The 20,456-nt window shown below is 44.7% G+C and overlaps 1 protein-coding gene across 3 annotated transcripts in view; it reads right to left on the reverse strand.

Moving 5' to 3' along the window:
* Positions 1-19,103, reverse strand: part of LOC147623874 (ARID/BRIGHT DNA-binding domain-containing protein) — a 76,122-nt gene extending 57,019 nt beyond the window's left edge. Inside the window, exons 1-15 of one of the 3 annotated variants that reach the window (XM_086820513.1) lie at positions 17,525-18,825; positions 17,347-17,390; positions 17,199-17,260; positions 16,965-17,018; positions 16,793-16,881; positions 16,417-16,693; positions 16,094-16,150; positions 15,921-15,952; positions 8,128-8,263; positions 7,863-8,030; positions 7,102-7,773; positions 6,780-6,917; positions 6,579-6,677; positions 5,672-5,772; positions 5,490-5,580 (exon numbers count right to left, since the gene is read on the reverse strand). In XM_086820513.1, coding sequence (XP_086676639.1) covers positions 5,490-5,580; positions 5,672-5,772; positions 6,579-6,677; positions 6,780-6,917; positions 7,102-7,773; positions 7,863-8,030; positions 8,128-8,263; positions 15,921-15,952; positions 16,094-16,150; positions 16,417-16,693; positions 16,793-16,881; positions 16,965-17,018; positions 17,199-17,260; positions 17,347-17,386 — 2,016 coding nt within the window. In that variant the 5' untranslated portion in view covers positions 17,387-17,390; positions 17,525-18,825. Of the gene's footprint in view, positions 1-5,489; positions 5,581-5,671; positions 5,773-6,578; positions 6,678-6,779; positions 6,918-7,101; positions 7,774-7,862; positions 8,031-8,127; positions 8,264-15,920; positions 15,953-16,093; positions 16,151-16,416; positions 16,694-16,792; positions 16,882-16,964; positions 17,019-17,198; positions 17,391-17,524 lie in introns of all 3 variants that reach the window. The other 2 variants (XM_086820511.1, XM_086820512.1) reach the window with 2 other exon arrangements.
* Between the last annotated feature and the right edge of the window lie 1,353 nt (positions 19,104-20,456).

Below are 20,456 nucleotides of genomic sequence, written 5' to 3' on the forward strand. Positions count from 1 at the left end.
CTGAAGGCTATTTATGATTGGACAGTTATTTATAGCAGCAATAGCCACTATATAAGTGAGACTTGGGTTATTATTGTTCACCAGAGAGTTATTCACTACCGTTGGGAACAAGATTGGATTCGACGGATCACAGATGGTCATGCTGAAGGCCTCAGTAGGTAGGTGTTGGTGCCAAGTGGTATACCAAGTGTTGATTGGCATGGTTCATGGGATTGGAGCCTTAGCCTTTGGCTCCGGAGAGGTTTGCAGATGTGAACCGACGATTGGGTGGTGAGCTAGCCTGCACTCCTCGGGGGTTTGTACTAATCATTGGTGCTTTGCGTTTAGGAGATGCGTGGGGTTGTAATACTTGGTATCAGAGTGACCTAAATACAGAAGATCACACGATGCACGGGTGAAGGTCTCAATAAGCTTTTCCTATTTGCTTTTGATGGCTCCTTGTAGAGACCTGATGGCTCTTTCCCATCTGTTAGAGGATTCCATGGGTTTCACACCCACAAGGAGCAGACATAGGTGGAGGAAGTTTAGTTCGCTTAACTACCAAGAAGCAGATTTTTGATAGCTTCTTGAGTTGCACTTAGATGAACAACATGGACGAGGATTACTCGAATTCATGGTAGACCGATCTGAAGAACTAGATTTTGGTAGATAGATCTGAAGGAGGTTCAGGTGGAGATACACACCTTGGAGACATATACCTCATTTGGTACGCAATAGCTAACATATTATTGTTTTGGATATTCGAGTGGGTTAAGTCGTAGAAGGGTGATTTCCTTCTAGGAAACAACCCTGAATTGTAGAGAAGAATGTTACATGCGGCAGCTTTGGGAGTCTTCTTTCAGCCCTAAACACCAGCTTGGAACATGCTTTATGCAAAACGCATACAGAAGATAGAGAAGAGAGAGAGAGATAGCTGAGTATTCTGTATATTCATATGATACAAAAATGATACAAAAAGGATGTACAATCTTCCAGCCCTTGGCTACCTTGAAAAGGTAGAGAATACCTAATCTACATCTAATCTAGTCACCCAATCCAAGAAGGATTGAATGAATCACAATGATGAGCAACCTTGCCTTAAATAGGCCTTGGGAATTACTAGTGGACTGGCCGACTACTTGTTGGCCAGGTCCTCGATGAATTCTAGTAAATTTGTTGCAGCCGACAGGTGTCCTTTTCATTCATGCGTTGGTGTGACCGCTCCCTACAGGAGGCCTTCAGATCGGAAGACAATATACACATATTTAGAACACTTAATTTAACTGTTATTAATCAATGGAAACAACATCAACAACACAAAACTAGAAATACTAAAAATACAAATGACATCAGCACTGGGGCCGGAAAGGGCCGGCCCCCCCCTCAATACTTTTTGTATTTCTTGGAGTACTTATATTTGTATTTCTTGGAGTACTTATATTTCTCCACAAGGGAGTGAAAACAACCAAAAAGAACGGGTTCAAGTCGATGAAGAGGTGTTGGGCAGAGTAGCCCCAAATCACAGGCTCATTCTCACCTTCACTGGGTGGACACCTGCCTTTCACTGGTCTTCTGGGACCGTGCACCAACAGGCACGCCCGTCCTGACGCAAGCCAAGGAGTACACCGCGGAGGGAACGTGGCCCGGTTCTCCCCAATGAGCTTTGCTCCCAAATTCCCTGGTGAGTCTAACCTTCACTGGCTCCCAGAAGCTCTGAGAGCGCGGTTAACAACACCACCTAAGAAAATATACTAACCACACCAGGAAGAATTTCCTGAACATGGTCAACATATACATGCCATGCTCCTACACTACACAACTTAAAGCATTTTCTGAATTTAAATTAGCAAATTTCAGATTTATTCAAATGAGAAAAAGAATAAGAGAGTACCTGGTACGGTGAGTACAATCCAGATACAACCGGTACTATTTGTAGTAGGTACAATCAAGCACTTTAGGTACTTCACAAGTGTGCAAGTACAACCAACCAGGTACTATGCAAGTACCTGTACTTGCAGCAGATACAACAGATACACCAGGGGCAGCCAGCAGGTACAGTAGCCACAAGCGTGGACAGCAAGTACACAAGGGCTTGTACAGCTGTGGACTGCAGGTACACCTGGGCTGGTACAGCCGTGGACAACAGGTACACAAGGGACTGGTACAACCATGGACTGCAGGTACACCTGGGCTGGTACAGCCGTGGACAGCAGGTACACAAGGGACTGGTACAGGCATATACAGCAGGTACAGGCGTGGATAGCAGGTACACCACAACAGGTACAGGCATATGCAACAGGTACACAGGTGTATACAGCAGGTATGGAGTAGGCTGCAGGCGATGGAGAGTAGGCGGGTACAGCCAGCAATCTTCAGGCGTGGGCAGCCGTGAGAAGGCGATGGAGAAAGGGAAAACCACCAACCCACCACGTGGGGAATTTTCAATAAATGTTCCATGCAAAAGCCTTATCAAAGGTTACCCTTCTTTTAAATGTGTGTGAACACACTAGCTTATAAACATTAAAGTTAACTATAGCTTATGGATTTTACATTTTAAAAGGGACAAAATGACAATACTTACCACCTGTTCACACGCCACACCACCAAGTCAGCAAACAACATTCCACGGTACATTGGGGGCGTCCCCGTCCAATGTACTGGCATGGCATAACAGACAGACACACGCAAACAAGTATGCAAAAACAAATTTATGCATGCAGGCATAAATGCATGTGCACAAATAGTGGACAAAATCTCCCTTTCATGAAACTTGTACAAGAGGTTCCTGTCGGGCACAAAACTGACACGACAAATATAAATAAATATGTCCTGGTCTTCCTATGGAGTGACAGTCCCATAGGTAAGACACCATCCTGGCTATACAGGGGTGGCACCAACAGGCTCCCGTCCATACAACACGAAGCAAATAACACACGGGTGACACGAAACTGGTTCCTGTCCATGTGACGCAGCACTGGTCGCACATGGGTGGCACTGATCTGGCTCCCGTCCATGTAACACCACAAAACTAGCCCTTTTACATGGGACACTGGCCTGGCCCCATGTGAACATGGCACAAATCTGGCCGCTCTATGGAGTGACAATCCCATAGAAGTGGCTCCAGGAATGGAGATGGACCAAATGGTGACAGTTGGCCCCGACAGTCTCTCTTGTCCACCACTGGTCCTTTCCTCACCCATACCAACAACCTATGCTCTAGAATTTAATTCTTTAGCTCGTTGCCTTTTAGGATTAGTCTTGGGATCAATCCTGCAAATGTCTTGCACATGACAAAGAATTAGTTGTAGAGACCTTAGACCATTAACTTGGGGGACTAGAGAGCCTTCTTTGGCTGGTCTTGCCAAGGTAACCTTGATTTTGTTTAGATGAACTCTTGGAACCGGATGTACTTTGGTGTTTATTCCGTGACCCGTGTGTTTCCAAAGTGGCAACCCACGTCTTGTGTGGGGATGCACGCTACATGGTGTGAACGAGTAGAGGATGCGAAGGATCAATAGCATGACTTTGATAGTGCTATATATACTATGCACTTATCTAATTTTGTTTTGCCGGCAAAGTTGTCATGATTGATAGTTCATTCATGCATCTAGGAATAACATTGGTTAGTCTTGGATAGATAGATGTCAATCAGGAAGCTTCTACGGGATAATTTCATCAAGCATTTGCTTGGTATTATTAACCATGAGCCTTACCCACCTGTATCAGCCTGCTTTCTCTAATCACAGAGCTCCCCTTACCCTATTGGATTAGACCACTAATCCTAAAGATTAGTACTAGGTATGTAACATTGACCTCTCCTGTAGACTCTGCATCCAGCTACCTCAGCCTGCTTTATCTAATCCCAGGGCCTTAGCCACCTGTATCAGCCTGCTTTCTCTGATCCCAGGGCTCCCCTTACCCTATTGGATTAGACCAGACCACTAATCCTAAAGATTAGTACTAGGTACGTAACATTGACCTCTCCTGTAGACTCTGCATCCAGCTACCTCAGCCTGCTTTCTCTAATCCCAGGGCTCCCCTTACCCTATTGGATTAGACCACTAATCCTAAAGATTAGTACTAGGTACGTAACATTGACCTCTCCTGTAGACTCTGCATCCGGCTACCTACTCCAGAGTTCTCTTCATTAGCATCCTCACTACCTCTGAGCTCCACTTGCACAAGTCCTTGGACATTTGCCCTAGTCTGACATATCATCCAATGCCCCGATCCCCAACACCTTCAAACAAGAGGATATTCTTAGAGGCCCATACCTCCCAAAGACAAGCGAATCTAATGAACCTAAATAGACAATTATTCTCTTCCGTTGGTCCCACCCTCTTCTGCTGGTATATCATCAAATTTCAAGCTATTTTTCTAGTAACTGCACCAATAAAAATTGATGTAAAGTGGCAAGTGCCTCTCAACACAAAGAAACTCGAGTTTTTTTTCCCCCTAAGTAGCGATGCTGCTAATCAGTCAACGATGTTGCTCCTCTCCAAGCTCAACCCACAGTGCAGCCGCCCGTAGGCGAGGTATGACCAGGTGTCCATCGGATATGGCGACTAGGAAATAACCAAGACCCCCTGCTCAAGATTCAATCACTTACCAACTCACCTACATGCCACCGAGAAGAAACTCAAAGTTTGTCAGGTACTCTTGCAGAAGCACTTATCTTCAAGGGTCCCCTTTGAGTACTTCTAAATTTTCAAATGATCTTACTTCAGACACAGTATTATCCCCTCTTTTCCTATTTAATTTTTAAGGCCTGTGAATTCCAACCTTTGAACCTTAGCTTTCAACCCTCCTAAGATTTCTCAAACTAATGTAAGGTGCGCACACACACCTAGTTTTGACCTCTTTTTTGGTGAGAGGGGTGCCTGTTGAGCACAACTTTTTTTCCAGGGTCCGGACCCATGATTCCCCCCAAGGCTTGACATTTTTCCATGCATGTTTTTTACTTAATCCTATTCAACTTCTCTTTAGTATTTTTACGCAATTTCTAGTCTACTAAGCTCGGGAACTCTGTCACACCAAGTGACTGTCACATATTGTAATTTGTAACCTCTGATCTGCTACTCTAGTGCATGCACGTGACAATCATCAAGGAGGTTAGAGGCACAATGGAGTCACGAGTGTATATTCACACTTGCTGGGAGTTTGGATACCTGTGCCCCGTGCAAGGGCAAGGGTAGCCAAGAGAATTTGCTTGCACATTTGCCAAGATTTTCACATTCTAAATTGGCATGTGAGCATAGAAATTATCTGGCAATTTCTAAGCAAATGTGCTGTCCCAGAACCAGCTACTATTGCCCTGAATGTATAAGCTAATTTGTTTACCAGCAGCAAGTGTATACACAGCGGGCATATGCAGCTTATTCTACCTTCGTACATACTACATAAACCTGTGTGGCTGCATGTCTAAGAACAAAAGGTACTAACAGCTAGATTAGATGATCTAATTATGTAGCCTGAAACACAAGCACTAACAAAACAATAGCAAAATATACCTTAAATGCACCCAATCCATTCCGCTTATCACAGCCGAAATGTGCCCACTCTCCACAAATGCCACAATTCACCCAATCACCAGCAGCACTACTGCGAAAGGTTTCGTGCATTAGCTTTTGATTGACACATTAAAATATTCAAATGGCATCTTCAATTTTTCTTATGCATCCTTAAGCCTTACCTGTGGCAAAGGATACAACACTCCCCATCTACATCATCGTGAGCTAACTCATACTCAAGTAAGTATGTTTCATAGTGCTTCTTCAGTGTATTTCCAACGCCCTGAAATGGAACACCTTCAGATACAACAGAATCGCTGAACATTCCTTTTGAAAGACAGCAAGAAAAAAGGCAATTAACTACACTTCTAAAGACAAGAATCCTATAACTTCAATGCAACCATGTGCTCTCAGGACACGTGCTGGGCTTTATGCCTTTCTCTTGCATTTTTAGAAGTAGTTCAAGTGTTTTCTTACTCTCTCCAAGTGTAGCATGGGCATTTGCAATTGCTTGGCATGTACAAGAACCATAATTCAGATGATAAGTATGAAAAAAGAAGACCTGGAAGACATCAATCCACTTTACCCACAAGCACAGAGTGCCCTGGTTACCACAAGGGTGCATCCCCTAACTTCAAAACATTCATAATGCCCCAAACAAGACTTCAGCCCCCATTAGATGGTATACCACTCTCCAAAATATCAAGCATGGGGCTAACGAGTATAGCCGAGAGGTTCCCCTCAGCTACGCCACGAGAGAGAGAGAGAGAGAGAGAGTAGCCTACAATTTAAACCAACATGAGAAAGGCACACTCAAGGAGGCTAAGAGTGAATCTCAGCATTGGTAGATCAATCAAGCAATGGCATTGATGTCAAATTTATGACATGCATAATTGGTGCTAGTGTGCTTGAGCATGTGGTGGTACAATGAATCTTTTAATGTCATAGCCAAGCGAGCAGACTGTAGAATTCCATATCATGCACCAGAGTGCAAGGAGGCACACACACACACACACACAGTTATATTTACATCTTACAAAATGCCCGATGGGCCCAAAAGAGAGTCTCTTGTGAAAGTTGGAATATTACCGTCATCTTGTTTACTATGGTGTGGTTTCGCATTTTTGAGAACACTTGTCCCTTCCAGTTGATGCCATTTCCTACATGAAAACCCCCTCTTGAAACCACCTGAAATTATACACTACAGATGTTTGGTTTAAGGACCTCATGTAATTGAGAACAGGCACAACTAATCTACAGTTGAGAAGCTCAACATTAACAGACTCGCACCTCCCTATACAAGTTGTACAAATCAAGCCTTTTTCCATTTAATACAGCATCAGGAAATGTTTCTACATCTGTCGAGGGGACAAGGCGACCATGCCCGCGCGAAATGAGAAACTGCATCACATCTTTCCTGAACTCATCCTGTAAAGTACAACACAGTAAATGAAAATAAATGGCTGGCAAGCCTCTTCAAAACCAAGACTTCAATCCCTGCTTGCAAGTTATCATACAGATACTCAAAAATGTAAAGAGCGAGCACTGGCATCTAACAAACATGTTTACAATTATCAACAAAAATGAAAGCAGAAGTCAACACAAAACTTACTTCCGAGCATTCACGCATAGGTTGGCGATTGCAACCATGCTTCTTCATCGGAATAGGGTTCAAAGAGAGTATCTGAGCAGGAGATGGTGTTCTGACACCTTGGCCTCTATGACCCACTTGCAGACTTGAGCTTGTTGGAATAAGGGCTCCTGTACTTGAACTTGGTCGAGCAAGTCTCCCACCTGTACCATTAGGCATGTTGACCTTCATACTCCATGCATTATGTGCACCAGCCAAAACTGCTCCCACATATGGCATGTCGCGATTTGGATGCACATGAGGCACAGGTTTCATTGCAGCCATAAAATTGCACGCAGCAGCACCATTCATTTTGGACAGTTGGAGTGTTGAACCATATTTTCCAATAACAGAGGGTACAGTATCTTCATCAGAATAGGGTTTATAGTAGAGACTCCCATTCCTATGTATCCTTTGCCTTTTTCTGCTAGGAACTGGAGGAGCCAACCAAGAAGGTATATGGCCAGCATAGCCAGCATTACACTGACTGTCATTTCCTCCAAAATCATTTCTTCTTGACGAGGATGACTTCAAAGAAAGAAACCTATCAGCATCCTCTTTTTGGAAAGCTGCCACTGGAAAACCCTGGACACCAGCAATTCCTAATGCAACCAAACTTCGAAAAGAGAGCTCAGGAGCAAGCTGCCGTAAAACCTACAACATCAAAAGTTAAAACATAAGACTTAAGGGAGTACAGTCAAAAAGGATTGCAAAACCAGTATGATTGCAGTATCAGTTCAAACCTGTACTGCCCAAGAGGAGCTCCTAAACCTAACCTCCATTACACTTGCACCACAGGCGACAGATGCAGACTTCCTCATGTCTGCTACTGGATTTTCACCGTTTCTCATCAGTGAAGATACAAGTTTGCTCTTTTCAAGCAGTTCCTTTTTTATAGAATACTCTAACATCTGTCAAGAAAGAGCAGCATTGTAGTGACTTGGCAAACAGAGTAAACATAGATACAAAGGTATCAATTCTATGACGATGAGAATGTGCAGTGCTGACCTGATCATCAAAGCAAGTCTGAGCACTCCCAGCCACAAGAAGTGAGATTCGAGCAGATGCAGAAGTACAAAGGTCGCAACGCATATTCACAACACCTCGAGCTAGAGGTGGCACATTTGAAGGTGGTGAAGAGGCACTGACAGAACCAGCAAAACTGCTTCAGTAAAGCAATAAAAGGGCCCAAAAAAGGATCAAAATTGAAGCTTTTTCCACTCAATAACCAGTGCCCCCATGGATGAGCTCATATTGATTCGAAGTGCAATTAGCATATCAACTATCCTCAAGAATGCAGCCAAGTGACCAATAAACAACGGTAGTATGGGCACAAATAGGTAGAAAGATGACAAAGGAATAATAAGGCCCACAAAATTCCCAAAATAGTTGACTGAAGCCATCAAGTACCAGTGCCTAACACCTACATAAAATCCACAGCAATATCACAAAAGGCCAGCGAGGAAAATGGTGCTACCAAAAATTACTACAAAACTCTCCTGCTGGTCAGGCACCGCTCAAAAAATATGTTGCTTTCATCAATCTGACAGAGAGCTTTCTTTGTAGAAGTAACCTTTCTGGACAAATACTCCTTGGTGAATATTTCTTGCTTTCTACCTAGAGAGAATATCTGTTGGTAGAAGGCAAACTTTCCGGACAAAAACTCCTTGTTGATTACTTCCTTGTCATAATACTGCTGCATCTTGATGGGCTAATTGGCATGGCTCTGCTAGTAGTGTCACCGATACGTGAACCCGGAACAATAGACCAACACTTCAAATACCAGACAGAGCATGAAGACACAATGGAAGAACCATAAACAATATAAAAACACAAAACTAAGCCGGAACGGCCGGCCCCCTAGGAACTTCTTTATTCAGATAGAAGCTTTTACAATAAGGCAAGGTGCGGGTGCATACAGCACTGGATATTCCAACAAAGCATCAGCAAATCTCTTGCCCAGATATCTATCCAGTGCCAAGATACAAACAGCTCCAAAAGCTGTCCAAAACTGTCCCGAAACAATCCACAAATCAGCCTCAAAACTATCCCACAACACCCTTGTAGGTGACCAGCTGTAGACAGCTGCTTTAGGGCTGCAACTTTCACCTCAGAGGCGGCCAGAACTGATAGAGAGAAAAACCACTAGCAACTGACACGTGTGGGGGCAGTACAACTGCTGTACGGCTGTTGTACAGCCAGTAGGCGACTACTTTGGAGGCGGCCAAACTTTGCGAGTAAATGCTCCAGCTTTCTTATGTGGAAAACTGGTGAAGGAACCAAATGGTGACAAGTAGTCATGGATAGGCAAGCTGTATACTTATTGATGGGCTGGTTTGAGGAGTAGCAGCTATGCACCCTTTTAGAATATAGTCTAAAATAGCCAGACATGAGAGAGGCATGCAAGTGTAGATCACATAAAACGACTCTTCCTTCCAATGTAAGTCATAGGACATCACCTGTACGGACAGTACAAAACTGCTGACATGAGCACGCTATTTGAGGGCTGCATGCTGACATTAAATTTAGGCTCGTTCACGCTTGGCTGCATGCACAACGGCATCATCGGAAGCTACAACTTGCAAAAGTGATATTGGAGAGCCCGTGACAGGATCAATGGAAGAGCCATCTGTACCCTGTACATGCTGGACGTAAGGTCACTGACTAATAGTGTTTCCGGTCAAGGAAAGCAGCACCTATACTTAGAGAACTCTATCTTGAGATCCCCCTGGTAGTCGTTTGTATATTTCGATTCCACCTTTGATGCTTGAGTCCTAAGCCAAGAGGCACAAGGTGTTAGCCTCTTGCCTTCGAGAAGTCCTAATGTGAACACTCTTACTCACGGACACTTTGTACCCTATGTTGACAAGGGTTTTTTCCCTATGTGAACACACTCTAGTGTGTTGAGCACGTTAGCCCTAGGACTACAAGTATCTTGTACTCCACTCAATTCTTATCATTCTATCGAGTACTTCCAGCTATCACATTTCGTCTCTCTCGATCTCTGAGCTCGATACGACTGTGTGACTCTGTGTGTGTGTGTGCGCGCGCGCGCAGAGCATCTACTCCCCCATCCAACATTGGTATTAGAGCCTGGTTTCACAGCCAATAGCTCCACACCATTATTCTCTGGAGCGACAAAGCAGGTGGTACAATGGTATCATTGATTTACACCGCCGTACATCCTAGGTACGCTCTCGCACTTCGAACACATTTAGGGTTTCTACCTCCTCCTATACATTGCAAGTGTCATTAAAATTGTGGAAAGTACGAAGTACATCCTGGGCACGCTCTCGCACTTCGTACTTTCCACAATTTTAGGATTTCTGCCTCCATCTGTACATTGGTGTCATTCATTTATGTTTGCCGTACATTCTCGGCATTATGCTCTCACACTACTCGCAGCTCGAGTAAGAAGCTTTTGACATCGGACTTCCGTGTCCACCATTTTCTCCTAGTTTTGCTATTACTACTACTGTTTAAGTACCGGCTTTCAACTTTTGGCATTGGACTTCTGCGTCCGTCAGTTTTGCCTGGTCAGCCGTTCAACTGCGCCCACCGGTTTTGCCCAATCAACCCATTCAGCCTTCGGCTTTCAGCTTTCAGCATTGGACTTCTACGTCCGTCGGCTTTGACCGGTCAGCCATTCAACATTTGGCTTTCCACATTCAACATTCAACATTTGGCTTCCGCATTCAGCAATCAGCTTTCAACCTTCATCTTTCCGCATTCAACAATAGCTTTCAGTGTTCAACTTTCCACATTCAGCAATTGGCTTTCAGCGTTCGGCATTCAGCATTCAGATTTCGGATTTCGGCTTTCGGCATTCCGCCTACAACCTTCGCCGTTCGGCATTTGGGTTGAAGATTCAACGTCAACCACTTCTGCCTTTAGATTCCAGGTCAGCTCTTTCCGCCTGCCCATAACGCGTCAGTAGATTCCAGGTCAGCTCTTTCCGCCTGCCCATTGCGAGTCAGTAGATTCTCACATACCGATTCCACGTTAGCCATTCCGACCTGCTAACTCCACGTCAGGAATTCCGATTTCCTGACTCCACGTAAGCAATTCCAACCTGCTAATTCCACGTCAGCTTCTGACCTGCTGATTCCACGTCAATTGATTCCACGTGCATCTTTCGACCTGCAAATTGCTAGTTTGGTGAGTTTGCCCATGCATTGAGCAAACATTTGAGGTACTCTGAGTCATGTTCAGCCTACTACCTGTGTTAGATATACTTCAGCTTGCAGATTAACCTGCTGTGTAAAATGTATGAAAACACCAATGACTTGTTAGGCATTGTAATATGCGGAAGCTTTGGAGAAAGATCGATAACTTCAAAACTCAGAATTCAGCACTCTTTTCGCGACGGAAATTAACGCACAAACTTGAAAGGAGAAGTGCAGAAAATAGAGAGAGGGAGAGGGAGAGATGGAGAGGACACAGTATTGGGTCCCAATTACCCTCTGTAGGGCCCCCACCACGGATGGTGTATTTGCTTTATTAGAATGATGAGAAAACTGGAAGAAAATACAGCAATCTTGGACCTTTTCTTGGCTGGGAATACCCTGCCCTTGACCTGAATCCTTCACCCCTTTGCGTTAGCAAGCCCTTGGCTGTCTTGGCCCCTTGGTTTGCTTGAGCACTTCGTGAAAAATGAGATGAATCATTGGGATTATGGCCTCCACTATTTATACTTCTCATTAGGGACAGTCGGCTGGTTTATTGTACCTCCATGACTGGTTTTAAGACTATTAAATGCTGAAAGTGCCACGTTTCACACTGGACTGCCCTGGCTGCCCCTGTGGGCTGCTGTCCAGTCCAGCGCATGCTGCTGGGCAGCGCCTGGGCACTGGCCGCCTGCAGTCCAAGCTGCCCTAAGGGCTAGCCAACTGGCTGGGCTGGCCCAAGAGGCTGGCCAACAGCCTGCCCAGCCCTTCCTTGGGCTGGTGCGCATGTCCTGGGGCTGCTTGGCCCCATTTTTGGGTGGCCCAAAGCCTTCCCTGTGTCCCGATCTACTGTCTACCTACATCTACACAGCTGTCTGATGTCTGGTGGGCAGACCAAACATACAGAGCAACTGACATCATTCCAGAGGGAGACTCACAGCGCGGACTGGCACTGTTTCATGTCCAGGACAGTGCACACCTGACCTTGGACTCATGTGCAGGACAATGCACACCTGACCTCGGACGACTGAGATGGATCCCTGGCTGACTCGTCTCCGATTGGGCTCACATGGGACCAGTTCACCATCCCAGGTCCTGCACCTTCTGAACAGAAATGTCTACGTGGCATCCAAGTGCGGGATGCACGTGACATCCCCTTCTGCTTAATTTGACGGAAGCTGCATAGCCTCCAAATAATCCGTCAATAATGCCGGATAGTCTTCGAAGAACTTTGTCAAGCCATATCGCTTCATGGGTTCCTCGGTCCTGAAACTTCGTGAGGAACTGTCGTAGTCTTCGGCCTGAGCCATGCTTGAAACGGTGCAGAAGGATCTGTTCTGGAACCATTACTTCTGCTTCATCCACAGTGTCTGGTTCCGCTTCGTCTTTGACCTCTAAAGGGGGTGGACCTGCATATGGCTTTAACCAACTGACATGAAATACATCGTGCATAGTCTAACTCGGAGGTAGCTTTAACTACATAGACACCTCATTAATCTTTTTCCGGATGGGAAATGGTCCGAAGCTCCTGAAAGACAACTTCGGGCATCGCTTGCCCACCTGTTTCAGTCTTTGCTTTCATAATCCGAAGATAAACCCAATCTCCTTCCGAAAACTTCATATCCCTTCGGTCTTTATTGGCCTGTCGAGTGTAGGCCTCTTGCGCTTTAGCCAATCTGTCCTTTACTGACTCTAAAATCTCCTAGTAAGACTCCGTCACTCTGTTCGCCTCCGGTACTAAAGACGAAGTCCTGGTTAACAACGACTGGAAAGGTCTTCCAAACGCTGCCTCATAAGGAGTCCTGCCAATAGCTGAAGAAAAAGAGTCATTCAACACAGCTTGAACTAAAGGCAAATACACTTCCCACTTACCTTGCTGATCGTGGACATAACACTTCAGCACATCAAAGGCCAACTGGTTGTATATCTCTGTCTGGCCATCTGTCTGTGGGTGGAATGCACTGGAAAAAATCAACTTAGTACCAAAATTATCAAACAATGCCCTCCAAAAATGACTGGTAAACTTGGCATCTCGGTCTGACACTATGGTCCCAGGAATCCCGCCAATCGGGTACCAATGCCGAATAAATAACTAGGCAACATCCTCGGTGGTCACATTGGCCCTGCAAGGAATAAGCATAACAAATTTGCTAAACCTATCAACAATAGTTAAGCACTGCGTATTACGCTTACTCGGGTTGGGAGACAGATTTGTGACAAAGTCCATTGAAATGTCCTGGAAAGGACCCTCAGGAATTGGCAAGGGCTATAACAACCCTATCTTCTTTCCACGAGGAGCTTTCACCTTTTGACAAATGTCACAGCGTTGTACATATGTAAACACATCACACCTCATCTTTGGCCAATAGTATTGCCGTTCTAATTTCTCCAGAGTCGAATTCATGCCCCTGTGACCACCTGTAATGGCGTCATGGGCATCATGGAGAAGAGCTGCCCAGAATGACTTCATGACACAAAGTCGGCCTTTGTAGTAAAGCCAACCATCGCGTATCAAAAAGTGGCATGGTCCTATGGCATCCAATGCCTATTCCCACTGAGTACCGAATTCCTCGAAATCCGCATACGTGTGCTTCATGTCCTCTAGTCCTGTACCAACAAGGTCAAGTCTAGTGGTCTGAACTGTAGACACTTGTCCCTTCCTGCTCAAAGCATCAGCCACTGGATTGGCCTTTCCTGGAAGGTACTCAATCATACCACCGAACTGCTGAAATATCTGACTCCAACGGTGTTGTCGATCACTCCACTGTGCACTTGGCATTGTCTGAATCCAGCGTAATGCCTGATGGTCAGTGCGAACCTAGAGGTCACGACCATACAAGAAATGTTTCCAATGTTTCAAGGCCTGTATAACTGCTAGGAGTTCACAATCATAGACTAAGTAGTTCTTCTCGGGGGACAGTAACTTACGAGACATGTAAGCTACTGGATGACCATTCTATTGTAAAACACCTCCAATTGCGATGTTACTCGCATCGGTGACCACTTGAAATGGGTCGTCCCACGAGGCAAGTGCTAAACAAAGTGCTTGTGATAAAGCCACCTTGAGGTTCTGGAATGCCTCCAACGCTCTTGGAGTCATTCGAATCTTTTGCCTTCTTGTTTTCACTCCCTTTAGCAGATCGATGAGATCTGCCGAGAGATCAGAAAACTTGTCGATGTGGGTGGAATATGCCTGGCATATACCCACAAATGATCTAATGTCATAAGCTGTCTGAGGTACTTCCCATTTAACAATTTCGGCCACGTTAGCCGGATCAAGTCGAATGCCTTCAGCACTAATTATATATCCCAAGTAATGTACCTGGAACAGATGAAATCTGACTTCTTTTCATTGACGTAGAGCTCGTTGCTTTCCAGCAACTTAAGGACTTTCTCCACATCAATGTCATGCTGCTCAACTGTAGCTGAAAATATTAGTATGTCGTCCAAAAATATGAACACACACTTTCCAATCAAATCCCGGAACACACGCATCATCATGCGGTTAAATGTAGCTGGGGCGTTCGTCAAACCAAATAGTATGACCACAAATTCACGCGAACAAAGCACATTGAAATGCATTATCATTATGTCAGGGAGAGGCGCCATGCAGAAGAGATAGCCTTGACTTACAATGCCTACACAGGTCAATGTGGTAGATGGATTTACCAAGTCTCTTTCGAGAGAAAAGTTTGAAGCTTTCCGCAAAGCTTTAAACTTATTACCTCTACCACGGTAGTCTGCTACACCCTGTACACGTTCACACCATTCACATCAGGGGGGTTTGTTAGCCTCTAGCCTCCGGGAAGTCCTAGTGTGAACAGTCTTACTCACGGGCACTTTTTACCATGTGCTAGTAGGGGTTTTCTCTCATGTGAACACACTCTAGTGTGTTGGGCACGTTAGCCCTAGGACTACAAGTATCTTGTACTCCACGCATTTCTTATCATTCTATGCACTTCTAGCTATCACATCTCGTCTCTCTCAATCTCTGAGCTCGATACGACTGTGATAGTGTGTGCGCGTGTGTCTGTGTGTGTGCGCACGCACGCACGTGCATAGCATCTACTCCCCCATCCAACACAAGAGCATTACGATTCTACACGACAAAGGGGGGGGAAGGAAGAAGAGGGGGGGTACAGGTAAAACACTCCAACAGCGCTGCATTTATATGTGACATCATGCGTAGCATTCTACCATGCACTGTGCTTTCAATTTCATGAGGTATTTAAATGTGCATGAGAAGGGCATGTCTTATTTCAGCAAACTTTGCTTACTCGTTAAGTGGCTTGATGCAAATAATACGATCTTCAAGATGGTTGCCTATCCTTAGAGGTTCTGATACTTGTCATCCAACAACCATTGGAACCCAGTCTGCTATTGCACTATTTTCAGCATACCTGTTCGTAACTAAAATGATGCAAATCTATTTACTCATGCATACCCCATCACAATAAGAGTGTGTATAATACCAACATAAAATTACAGATTGCCACGAGTATAAGTAACGACCGTACAAAGACAACACCAAACATCATATTTACACAAACAACATCATTGAGATAAGATTTGCGCCATGTGCATCAAGCAATAAGTTCGTGGTGAACATGGATAGGACATTCAAAACTAAATTACCTCACTCGATGTAGAAGCCGCATGCCTGTGACCTGAATTAGTCATAAAGACCACAATACAGCTATGGTTTAGAGCAAACTCTTTCTAACCTAAACCATGCTCTTAGAAAGCACTCTAGCATTGGAAATGCTTACACGTGAATAAAACCACGTTACTTTTAATGTGTTACTTACTTCCACTATTAAAAGAGCATTCAAGCCATCTTCCAAAGCCCCAAAAACTGTATTGTCCTGCAATTATTCTTCCATATAAACCAATCAAATGAAGCACAAATAACTCCCTCTCCTTATCCTTCTCTCCACAGTGTTGTTCACTAAAAATTCATATTAGAAAACAACACACAACATGCTACATGTGGTAAGAGTATGCATGCACACTAAAAAATGGCAATGCAGCATCTTGATGAACATCTATAGCAGTCAACCAAAAAGCAAGCAATTGTGCATAAAAAGCCACATGTACATATCTGCCAAAGCTGTTGATTGCATAATCATACCTGTCCATGTGTCCCGGCAAGGACAAGCAGAGGCAAATCTATTTCATCATCATATATTTGGACTTTGAACAACATACTTGGAGAGCCATCTACTTCTGTGGAATCCTGAATCCTTGGTGCTTCTAGAATTTTTGGGGGTGCATCCCCTAGAAGAACAGGACCCATATTACTATTCCTAGATGAACTGTCTGAGGTGCCTTGCACCTTCAAAATGCCACGATGAAATCGGAAAGATGCATTTGCCAGCTGACAAGCACTCCAAACCTGACTGGAAGAGCTGATAGCTTAAAATGGTTAGAGCTTGTCTCAACTCTCTTCCCACCCTGAACACTCATACTTTAAGAAACTGTTAAACTAAAAAAAACATGAATTGTACCTTCTCAGGACTGCAACCAAAGCTTGGCAAAAATGAGCTGCCCACGGAAACGTAAGTGGACCCTTCCAAAAGATAACATATCGTACACCCTGGTACAAGGCCACAAACCAATTCCATGAAGTTACAATGATCCTCATCTACAACAAAAAGCGCAACAAACCTTTGCGCATACCTTGCTTCGCAGAGCATCGCCAAGTTTACTTGCAGCACAAGTCTCCAGACACACCTGTAGAATAAAGAAGTCAAACTGTGGGAGTTGTTGGGAGGCGGGAGGGAGGGGGGGGGGTGTAAAAGCAAAATGCACACATGATGCTCATTACGAAAAAAATTCATTGCAAAAGCCACTGGCAAAGCAAAATGCACACTCCATTGCACATATCACATAACCCTGAATCTCGTATTTTACCAGCTCTGGTAATTTTTCACCAAACAGTGTTGTGATGCCCTCTGAGGTGGAAATGTGACCGTCTGCAAGTTCAAGTGGGCCTATGTCATCAGTCCCAACTGCACGTTCACCTAAAAAATAGACTATATCCGGTTCCAATGCTTCAAACCTCTGTTTAAATTCAGCCCTGTTAGGAGTCTCCAACACATGAACCTGCAGCACGAGATATTAAACTTTGAGGAGAATGGCCAGAATTTGCCATAACAAATAGTACTTGTTCCAGTGAAAACTAAAAGGGGAAGAGGGAGGAAGGGGGCAGGTGGGAGGGGGGATCTAAGCTCTTAGACCTCGAGTTGGCCTGCTGTTACAAGATCTGCAGAACCCCTAGCTGCACGAGTTCCTGTGCTGTTTTGATAACTTTCTCCTGCTGCTGGCTCTGCATTGTCGGTCAAGTTAACTGCTTTCTCCGGTGTGAATGGCAAAGACTTGGAGGCCTTTGCATTGCTACTACTCTCAGGCCCTTGCTTCTTCCCACAATAGACAGCTAGCAGGGTATAAGCGTATTTGCCAGTCTTGAACGCAGCTTGTGATCGCATCATCGTTTTATCATGATAGCTCAGACTACCATATTGCTGTTAAGAATTCTATAGCTGGTAGAATTAGCCTTCACCCTGCAGCTGCTAGTAGAGTCCATTTTTTGAGAAGTCAGGGTTAAAGCTCTGTTTAGATTCCTGTTAAGAACGCTGTTCATACAGCAGGGAGATCTGTAGACCTCCACTTGCAGACGCCGAAGATCAAAGGCCACTTTTACGGTAAGCCTTCGCGTCAAAAACAGGCAACGCAGTACACCAAAATGCACAAGCCTCAGAATCTGTGTGCCGGTGTAGGGCTAAACGTGGTCAAAATCGTAGAAGCAGAGTGGCAGCAAATGCTTTCAGGAACGCACGGAATCTGCCGAAACAAGGGCCTGGGAGTGCAAGGAAAATTTAAAAAGATGGACCTTTGCACAAACAAAAACCTCCGAACCTCCAAAAGTGCCGGAAAACCAGTTAAAACACAGCAGCGGAAGGGCCACCGGAATTTATCTACAGAACAAGAAATCGCCCCCGGAGTTTCTCAGCACCAGCGAGGAGCGCCGGAAGGGCCACCTGAGTTCTTCTGCAGTCATGAACTAGTGCTGGAAGGGCCAACGAGGCCAACGAATTTTTTCTGTAGCAGGAAAAGGTGCCGGAAGGGCCACCGGAGTTTTCCTGCAGCCAGGGGCAAGTGCCAGAAGGACCACCGGAGTGTTCCAGCAGCCGCCGGAAGGGATTTCTGCTGCACCGGAAAGCAAGCAGGGGTGAGATCCGTCGCTTGGGAGATGAAAAAAGGGGGGGAAAGAAGGAAGAAGAGATCGGAGCGATGATGCAAGTATTAGAAAAGCGTGCTAGGACAAGGATTAGGAGCAGATTAAGGAGCGGTACTGCAACGATTAAAGGAGCATTAGGGGGGCGATTAAGATGCTCGATGATGGGGATGATGGGGATGATGATGATGATGATGATGTTTGGAGGGCATGATTTAGGAGAGGCCATTGAATCGAATTGGAAATTGATTCGTAGAAATTTGGGGTGAAAATTTGGGAGCGAAATTTTGGTTTTTGTTTGTTGTGTGCGTTGCTTGCTGTGCGCTAATTAAAGGGGCGTAGGATAACGAGAAAAAGAAAATTTTTGAGGGGAAAAAAAAGGGGGAGGTGTGCGTGCAGAGGGGAAGGGGCTGAATGATTTGCTTTTAATTTATTTTTTTTGGGCACATTGAATTTGTCAGACGTTTGCGATTTGCCGAGAGGCCAACCCATCGGTTGTTAGGAGGCTAGAACTACCAGGTCAAAAGCCTGGCTCTCTCTCAACACCACCACCACAGAGGCTCCCTCCCACAGCAGAAAGCAGGAGCCCGCTCCTCCCATCGCCTTACCGTGTGGATTCAAACTCTACCTTTCCAAACCCGCCACCGGTCAGCCTCCTCACTTCAATTGACTAACCTTCAAAATAGACCCACCGGTTTTTCAAGCTATTATAATAACCATGCATTACTACATCAATCGCACAAGACCCTTTTGTGGTTGCATAAAAGGCCCTTTTGTGGTTGCATAAAAGACCCTTTTGTCCTTGCCCTTCTAAATTGACTCGTTTGGTAAAATGTAGCAAGTTTTCTTGTATTTCAATGTAATTTCCAACACGCATTTTAAAATTTTGCAAGCACTTCACAGCCAAAATACTCCAAAAACGGCCCGTCAAAAAGCAACTATGGTTGCATATCGTTTTTTAAAGTCTGGCGAATTAAAAATTTACTACTCACACACCCCGTCTTTACAGAGCACCAACTCAACAAGCAGCCATCAAGAGGATTTGAATATGCAATCGCCCTCATGCATGGACTTTAAACAACCTAACAACACTTGATGGTTGTATATTCACAAAACTGGGCTATGCACTTTGTGGTTGCATATTCACACAACTTCTATCTTCATTTCATTAGATTAAAAATGGGCCGCACTAAATTAATGTTCAACCTTAGACAGATAAAAGCTGTGACATCCACCTCCTCCTCTAGTTCCCTCCCTCTCCAATGTGCCCACCTCCTTCACTACCCAACACATCCCTCCCACATGCGACTCCTCGACCTCCCCTCCCTTACATCCATCGTACATCTTGTCCTCTACATACACATAGATAAAATGATCCATATGACTCTACGAGTAAGAGACATGTATATATATATATATATCTTTATTTATTGATTGATTTATTTATGAAACCCTCTCCTATCGTACCCCTCAAAGAGACAGTGCTAGTGGCAACCGGAGAGAGAGAGAGAGAGAGAGAGAGAGATGAAAACCCTCTCCTGCCTTTGACCTCAAGTAGAGAGGTCTTTGGTGATGGTAGCTATTGATGATAACAAAAGAGACAGACAAAAGAGAACCCTCTACAGTGTGCGATTGCAATGAAATCCCTTGTGCCATGCCACTCTTTGCAAAAGAGAGAGAGACTGAGATTGCATGTATGATGAAGGAAAATGGCCTACACCTGTCCATGAAGGGGCGAGAAATCAAGGAAGGTTGATTTTTGGTCTTGTATGGGCTACACTTGTACCATAAAGGGAGGCAAAATCAAGGAAGGTTGATTTTTTCTAATTTGGTCCTGTATGGGCCAGAGGTCATAGCTCATTAGTAGCATCGCCACTTGGCAAGTTTAGCAAGCCCAATGAACCGAAGCCATTAATGGATTCGTCAAAACAGGT

The sequence above is a fragment of the Cibotium barometz genome, chromosome 26, assembly GCF_041138505.1.
Source record: "Cibotium barometz isolate CiBa-2024 chromosome 26, ASM4113850v1, whole genome shotgun sequence".
Taxonomy (NCBI): Eukaryota; Viridiplantae; Streptophyta; class Polypodiopsida; order Cyatheales; family Cibotiaceae; genus Cibotium; species Cibotium barometz.